General features: G+C 38.3%; 1 protein-coding gene across 1 annotated transcript in view; it reads right to left on the bottom strand.

The window, feature by feature from the left end:
- Window positions 1–4,240: 4,240 nt before the first annotated feature.
- The window catches only part of LOC126277891 (putative neural-cadherin 2), an 87,669-nt gene continuing 82,836 nt past the window's right edge, over window positions 4,241–9,073 (bottom strand). The window contains exon 9 of the mRNA XM_049977443.1: window positions 4,241–5,732. Within this exon, the coding sequence (XP_049833400.1) occupies window positions 5,641–5,732 (92 nt within the window). The 3' untranslated portion in view covers window positions 4,241–5,640. The remainder of the gene's footprint in view (window positions 5,733–9,073) is intronic.

The raw sequence follows: 9,073 nt of genomic DNA, 5'->3' as shown, positions 1-9,073 counted from the left end.
GTGCCCTAGAACTTATAACTGCTTAAACCTGACTAACCTAAGGACATCACACACATCCATGCCCGAGGCAGGATTCGAACATGCGACCGTAGCGGTCACGCGGTTCCAGACTGAAGCACCTAGATCCGCACGGCCACAATGGCCGGCCGTTCTGTTCTTACTCGCAGTTGAATTTAATATAAGTACTTTCGTCTATGGCTTTTGAACTGTGTGCTATTGTGAGTGTTGCTAATTGTGGATTAGTTTATAACAATAAAGCAGAGGGAAACCGATACTGATTCCCGCACTAGCGTTACGTTAAATAAAAAATAAGTACACACTACTAGAACGACCTAATTACCAATGTACAGTGCTTTAACATTAGTGCACTGGAGTCATTATTTGGAGACTGGTAGAATTTCTAAGTTGCAATATTTCACTATTTCACAACGTAGAGGAGCAGTTAATATTATCACAAATAATATTAATTTACAATAAGTGCTTATAAAATATACTTAGATTTGCCTACGTCACCCAAAAATTGCGTTCATCAGCAAAAATATCACCCGAACGGCGATAGTAGCATTTCTTTAAAAAAAATTTCCCCGAGATTCTATCACTAGTAGTTCAAATCGCAAAAGTTTAGCCCGATCTGGTTACCCGGGAGGCGCTGAGTTATGGAAACCAGTTCCGATGCGGAACAATGGGAGAGGTTGTAAGGGGTCCGTGATCCCACGAACATAGATGCTAGTATCCGATGCCCAGATGGATAGTAGACAGGAGTCGATTGTCGTGAGCTGCAGGAGGCAGTGAGACGACTGTCGAGTGCGGAATAGTACTGGAGAATGTCGAGTGAGCAGTAGTGAGGGAGTGACGGGCCAAGAATGGAGGTCGAGTGGGTTGTAAACGCTAAAATTCACCGGAGTACGGCGAGTGAGCACGTCCCCCTGATCGTCGTGGGGTTGACCCTCACTAATACCGATTCGCGAGTGATATGAAACAGAAAGTGACAAGTGCCGAATTACGTGTTTCGCGCCAACCGCGTCGACCAGGAACAACCATGGATTGCAGTGAGGATTGTTGTGGATGTTAACCATCAGCATTGAGTGTGACGAAGTACTGAAAATCAACAACCAATAAAAAGATATAACTGTGATTAGACGCGTAAGGCGAAGGTAGCAACTGCCTCAGCATTTGTGTGTTAGTAGGAAATATATATCAGTTTGTACATCGCAACCTTTGTGGTCCTTAATAATAGACAAACTTTCTGTCATTTCCACTATTCAATCTCAAAACAGCCGCACTCGGTTGAAATACCCCGAAACCAGCAGAAAAACCGATAGTCTTTCTTCCATTAAGCACACGGTCATAAAATCGTAATAATTAACTGTTTGGCGGCTTCGGCAAATTACTCTAAACCCAATAAAGAAATTTAAACGGGGGTGTTTCAAGGTTTGTGGAGAGCAGGATGAGTATAAGATGACATCATGTTCTATAGTTCATTCGTTTCTAGAAGATTTTTTTCAGTGGGCTGTTTGATTTCGTCCTAGCTGATGCATCTCCCTCCCCCACCCCCAACCCTCTTCGTAGAGAATCTATTTACTCTCTTGTAACACTTTAATAACTGAAGCTTACTCAAGTGTTCGATGATTATTACCAAACTGTAGTGTTTTTCAAGTTGTAGAAACATTACTTCAAAAATAGCTTTTTCGTTCATTTTTAACTTTACGTTCTTATTGTGATTTGTGGAATAGTCATTTATTTCACAGGTAGACAGTATATAGTTTTTAATGATGGTCTGCGGAAGATATACTGTTACAGCGTCATCAAAGAATCCAAAGAGGTGAAGGTCACGGAGAATCTCATTGACTGTGACACCGGTTTTCTGCTGAGCTCTGCCTGAAACCCAGAACTTGATCTTCTGAAGACGCAACGGAGGCAACATAAAGACTACAGAGGAAACAAGTATGAAGATGTAGTTAGACAAAACAGCACAGTACATGTAACAAAGGATAGCGGAGATGTACCACATTGACGGGTGACTACAGCGGAGCCCAACCGGCGGCTGCTTCGTTAGGAAAGAGGGAAGGAAAAGGAAAGATGAAAGGATGTGGGTTTTAAATAAGAGGCTAAGGAGTCATTCCAATCCCGGGAGCGGAAAGACTTACCTTAGGGGGGAAAAAGGATAGGTATATACTCGCGCGCGCGCACACACACACACACACACACACACACACACACACACACACACACACACGCATATCCTTCCATATATATATATATATATTAATACAACTCACAGCATGTGCATGTCACTACTCAGGACTTCTTTCTACCATCAGCTGCTTTGTCCACATCCACTTAGATCTGGTTGACCCACTACCAGGCATTAATGGTCCATGTTACCTCCTAACCATTGTTGATCGTTACAACAGGTGACCTGAGGCCACATTTCTCACTGTCGTCACCACTGAATTTGTTGCTGCAGCACTGATCAACATATGGTTTTGTATGAAGGCTGTCAGTTTGAAACTTCATTTTCCATCTATCTACTCAAATTGTGTGGTACCCAGCACCTTCACACCATGAGCTATCACGTTGCTAGCAATGGCATGGTTGAACGCATACATTGGTCGCTCAAATCTACCATCATGTGCCACAAAGAGTCATGGACTGTTTCTTTCTGCCCTGGGCACTGCTTGACCTCCGGGCAGCTTTAAAAGAGGATTTGAACTGCTTTCCAGCACAACTAGTCTTCAGTAAACAATGTGGGCGCTGGGTGACTTCATCGCACCTTCACCAGCACAGATTCCCGGAGACCAGCTCGACTTCCTTAAAAAATGGAAGCAACACATCAACTGTCTATGCCCATGCAGCCTGCAACAACATGGTCAATGTGATCTGTTGTTCTTCAAAGAACCACACACATCAAGCATGTATGGTTGCGTGATGATGCGGTTCGGCCATCTCTCACTTCCCTGCACTCTGGTGCATATTAAATGCTCTGCAGAGGACCTAGCACTCTTGTCATCCACAAGAAAGGAGGCACTGATACAGTATCAATGGAAAGACTCAAACCTGCCTCCATTGCTCTTCCCCAAGATGAACTACCATGCAATTCACCTGTGCTGACATCTGCACCACATGCCCCTGCAGCCATGCACCTCTTCGCTTTGTCTCAAGCGACACTCTCATCGGGGGGATGTAGACACCCATGTCCTGCCACTTGCTGCAACATTATTCACTCACACTGGTAGACAAATACAATGCAAATTCCCAGAGATTCCTGGTGCACCAAGCAATCAAATGCACGGTAAAGGAGGGTGTGAGATGGCTTCACTCTCTGAAACTCATCAGTGCTGCCTCCCCGTGTGTCAATTTATGCCCAGGTGCTCTCTATGGCTCCTACTGTTTCCACCTCAGATAAGAAATGGCCCAGCCATGCCTCCGCCCAGCCATGCCTCCGCCCAGGCAGCCTGCCACAGGCATGAGTTGTTGACCTCGCCAAAGTCTTTGGGGAGGATAGAAGTCAGATGCTGCAAAATGTGCTGCAGCCTGTACAGATTTTCAAAGGAGGGGAGCTCCTGTGGTGACCACAACATCGACTAATTGATCAACTCCAGTGAAATGACTAATAAACTTCTTTGATAAGTATTCATGGCTTCTTCATGGTGTATATAGTGTATATGTATCTGTGCTCCCCACTAGTATTTTGGTGCTTAATAAATTATTTACTGTGTTCTATGACAGAGTTGTTCATTTGTAGTTGAGATAACTCAGAAATTCCTTTCATTATCTCCTACAACTGAAACAGGACTGAAGTCCAGCTGTTTGGCATCTAAGTCTAGTATTAAATCCTTAATGTGCACCCTGTGGCTGTAAGAGAGTTTTATGTTCAATGTGTTAATATTGTCGAAGATTTTCAGATGAACAGCACATCCTCAGCTGCGCTAGCTATCTGGTAGGACAAGTTTGGAGAACAGTTCAGAAATTCAGATGCAGTGATTCATGAAATCAAGAAAAACCTAAATTACAGTGGGTAGACACAAATATGAACTTTGCTTCTAACCTACAAGTGTGTCACCTGCTTAATTTTTGTATTTGCTTAACTCTCCAGCCTGATGTTAATTCCCACTCACAGTTGGCTGCCGCTCAAATTTGTTGGTTCAAGTTGCACTGAGTCAGTAGCTTTTGTCCGGCTCAAAGATTTTATTTCAGGTAAGTGATATTTTTAGGTTGTGATAAATGAAACACAGCAATCTACAGTCTTCACTCTTTATTTCATAAATAAATATAAATATCCAAAAATCATCAATAAAATAAATATAGCTCACAGATGTAAACACATGCCATCAAGTTCAAATTATGATGTGGTTCTGCTTACAAATACTCATGTTTTAAATTTTCATTATTGTGAGAAAGGACTATGACATATAGAGAGAGCAACATCTTCACTCTGCAAAATTTGTGTTGTCCTTAATATCAGACTATCTCTGAAAACCATACCACAAGTTGCAGAACAATTTCTTTTAACTGTATATTCTGATATCATTTGAGGTGGGAATCAATTACATGTCCAGAAGTTCCTTGCTTTAAAACTTAATTTTCTGTTGAGTAAATAATAAGGCTGACTTTACTGAATGACAGGAAAATAGAATAAAATGAATTGTTTGTGTTTATAGTCCACGTGAAGATTTTAATTTGAAGACTTTCTCAGGCCACACAAATTTTGTGATTGTGTGCCACACATGGTTAAAGTTTCCCTTCAGTAGATGGAATTATAATTTCATAATAAGTTTCCCTTCAATAGATGGAACTGAAATTTAATAACATATTTTTCATCTATATTTTATTTATCCTTTGTGCCATCAAATCCTATAGTGTGATTTAAGGTATGGTTTCCTGGACACAGTCACAAAAAGTTTGAATAATGCATACAATAAAGTAATATGACAGTTCAATGGACAAATTAAAACTGATTTAGTGATAATAAGTTGTTCACATCAATAGCAGTAATATGAAAAAGTTTATAATTATTAAAATAATGGTGAAATACATGTTCATTAAATTGAGTGAAACGTTCTAGCTTCAGGTTAGGACTGTGGTGTATTTGCATTACAAAAACAGGTAAGAAAATAATTTGGAATTTGAAGGGTGTAAATTTTCTTCTTTGTAGTAAAAATATACAGGCTTCCCGTTACCTGATTCAATAGTATCACAATACAACTGAAATAAATCTTTGGCATGTATTTTTCAGGAATATACCTACTGTTTCTTTATCACATTCACATACTGCAACTCACTGAAATAACACTTATCAAATATCACAGATGTTCATTAATTCTTCCATCCATTAATTAATATTTTGTATTCTTAATACACTGATACAATCAAAAATATTCAATATGTCGTGGATAGAAAATTCTCAATAATTAGTGCAAGTCCTACATATTATTTCTTTTTAGTCAGCTGTTGTTTGAAATATTATCTGTTAGGCACTTGGTATGTTCCTGGTACATTGAAGATAGGGACTGTTAGATCCTTCCCCTGAGAAGTAGTATACTTACAGTATAGAAGCTCTAGAATTTTGTGCACATTTATATTAACAAAACTTAATGAAACTTGATTTGTGTGAGAAATCTGTAAATATCAATACAGCTGTTACAATTCTGTCTGGCACTGTTTCTCCAATAAAATGCAAAATGATCCCCTCTGTGCAAAATTCACAGCATCAGGTTCTTTTTCCTGAAAACCTGGAACAGCAAGACCACAACATAAAAAGAATGCTCTTAATATACATTAAAAAAGAAAGCATTATATTAGAGTTTGTTTGACAGAACACATGTGAAAGTTGAGGTAAAAGGAGAACTGAATTATTCAGGTTTACTGTAGTGTGGAAATGACAACTGGGTGTCATTATGCCTCAGAATACCTTGACCGAAAAACAGCCAGCAATTAAATAATTTGGAGAAGAAAGAATGAAGAATAACAAGACAAAAGTTGGGTCCAAAGTATGAAAATGAGAATTAGAAATTGAGAAGCAAGAAGGAAGTGTCTGGGAAAAAAACTGAGAATACAATAGATACAATGAGAAAGTGAAGGATTACATTTTATGGCCATTTAAATAAAATGGATAACAAGAGATTGTCAACAAAATATTCAACTTCTTTGGCAAAAATCAAGAAACCCAAATTTCATGGTTTACAGGAGTTAAGAAAGATCTGCAGGAGTTGGGAATAACAAACAAAGACAGAAAACAGAAAAAGTCAAAATGTCATTGATTTCCAAAGAAAACACAAAAGAGGATGTATTGGGGTGCAAAAATGAAAAACAATAAGATTATGATCTTCAAAATTAGTTGTTTCATGTGTTTCTGAGTTGGCCAAATTGGAATAATAATGTCAAAAAAAATATTTTTACACTTTTATCTGTTTCACCAAGTAATATAACACTGAGAAAGTATTGTTGCCTACGATAAAACTAGTTATTCTGTGCTAGATTCCCCACTGTTTGATAAAGCTTATAAAAGAATTCACTTAGATAAAGTAAAAGAAATGCATCAGTTAGTCCCTTCGTTCCTGATCATGAGCTGACTCAAAGGATAATTACTTCTAATCTCCCATCTTGATCCTCTGAAACCATTACAACATTTATGTATGGGCAATAGTGATTAGAACTTCAGTTCATCTTCTCAGATGCATAACTATATTGATTCCGTACCAAAGAGTAGCCAAATACTCCAAAGATTAGTAACTAGGGGAAATATATCTGTCAGTTCAACTGATGGTTTATGATAATTTGTCATTAATCATCAATCTACGAAGCCACTCGTGTTCTTTAAATTTCATTACATTAGCTTCCATCAAAGTACACTGCAGAATAACAGAAAGCCCTTTCTATTGATAATGGATATAATAATGAAGCAACACCCTCTTTGCCTCTGTAAGAAAGTAACACAACCTTCATAGCACTTGACAGGAAAACTGCCAGACACTCCACCAAATTCTGGTTTACAGTATTCATATGTAAAATAACAACTATCCATGTATTTGTAACTGATAATACTAGGTTAATGAAATGCATTTTTCAAAGAAAACATTCATCAACCTTTATTTTGCACAGCCAAAAGTGTCAACTGAACTATAAACCTTGTAGTCTTATAACAATACTCATCAGATAGTTATTATGCTACTCCAACACTGGTATATGTAACACAAATGGTGTATATTGCTGTGTACAGTTTTGTCTTATCCAGTATTCACAGTTCTTCATGTGGGGTTTTTGCTTCAGTGCTCAGGCACCACGCAGTTCCAACTAGTGTTGGGGTGCCCCTATACTAGCCAGGCAGTATGGTAGACATACTTATGGAGTGAGAGAGCACTTTGTTTGGACTAGCATATCAAGAGGAAACACCGATATTAACTGTAGGATACAGTTAGGTTATCAATCCTCTTCCTTTGAGTGGTTTGAATGTCCACCAGCGAAGAATGCAGAATTTGGCTGAATCCCTGTTAATTCTTTTTTTTGTTCATGGGGGAATACTGTATGAGCTCTGCATGTTAGAAAAAAAGCTAGTTACCGCATAAATTGCACAATTTATACCTTATAAACAGATGCTCTCCTCAAAGATTCTATGAAATATCATCTTCCTGTGTACTACTGCAACTACTTTTCCTGCCCAGAGTTGCACATCTGTGACTGTTTCAAATGTTTTATAATGTACGAAGCACTGGAAGAATATATTTATAACAGGGACAAGAGACATCATAACACATTTAAAAATTCTTCACAAAAGACATTGTTACAGAAATAGCTTTGATTCATTCAGCAAATTAGGAATATAATAAGAATCATGTGGTGACCTGCAGTCCTACTTCAAAGTAGGACATATCCTGATAAGAATGTAAAACTCTCTTCATGAGAGAGGAATGCTATTATTACTATAACAATTTAGTTTCCATAGAAGTTTATGTTCACTCATTTCCATGCCTTCTGTTACTCCCACTGAATAAACATGACACACATATACAGTATTAAGAAGTTCCTTATCCTCTTCTCTGTTTATCATTCAATATCTTATAGCCCATTATTATATTATTGATTTGTGCCATCATTGTCTTTCACCTTGGCGTAATTCAATAAAATTTTCTCAGTTTACAAGCCACATAACTTTGAGCAAAGCATGCAAGCTTTCAATAGCTGTTTCTACCATTGTCATCAGGAATTAAAAATCACTGAATGCCCTTGGCTGGTATGGTGTTCTGTTTGTATAGATATAATGGCAGCACCTGGAACCTTCCAGAGAGAGCTGGAGTGATGAATGTGCAGAAGGCAAATTAGGCAGCTCCTACCTGCTCTGTCCTACCGCGGCACTGAGTGTTGTCACATGGTGTCACATTTGAAATTGCTGCTCCCACATCCCTACAAACATCAAACCTATCCCTTTGCTTTTGCTCAATGTCAAAAGGCTGCCCCCATGCCCTACAAAGCTTGTAACCCAAGTCTCTGTTAAAAGATAGACCAAAATGACATAATGATTAGCCTGAACTTGGTGTCACTTTTCACAAGGCTGCTGGTTCAAGAAATGCTGTATCTTTTGGCACAAAACTTTCTACCTGATGTTGTCAAGATGTTCTGCCATGCCTTTTATGAGATATGAGGAATTTATGAATATTTCATTCTAGTTTTCTCATCAGTGCACAAGTTCGTGATGGAGTGCTTTGCATACATTCCATTTTCTCAAGATTGGAAACATGTAGTGATTGTTCCCAGTTTAAGGAATAATTCAATTTATTGTCTTCATTTGATATGCAGCAAAATGCAACCTAACATGCACAAGACACAAATTCATAGTGACACCTTTTTTTTACTTCAAACTAAGGATTTCTTGCAGTAGTTTACCTATTATTGAAATATCACAATAACTATGACCATTAATGAAATGATAGGCTGTGCATGTTGAAGCTGATGAATTAAAGCATAAGATGAGCAAGAATCATAGTTTATTACAGTATAGTTTCTTTAAAATCATTTGAGAAAGATCGCAGTTCGGCCAGTGTGCGCGAGTTGCTGTTCATGCAGTCAAGTGAGCTTG

Source organism: Schistocerca gregaria, chromosome 6 (assembly GCF_023897955.1).
Source record: "Schistocerca gregaria isolate iqSchGreg1 chromosome 6, iqSchGreg1.2, whole genome shotgun sequence".
NCBI classification, from domain to species: domain Eukaryota; kingdom Metazoa; phylum Arthropoda; class Insecta; order Orthoptera; family Acrididae; genus Schistocerca; species Schistocerca gregaria.
Note: the sequence above shows the minus strand (reverse complement) of the source record. Positions and strands in the feature narration are given on the sequence as shown.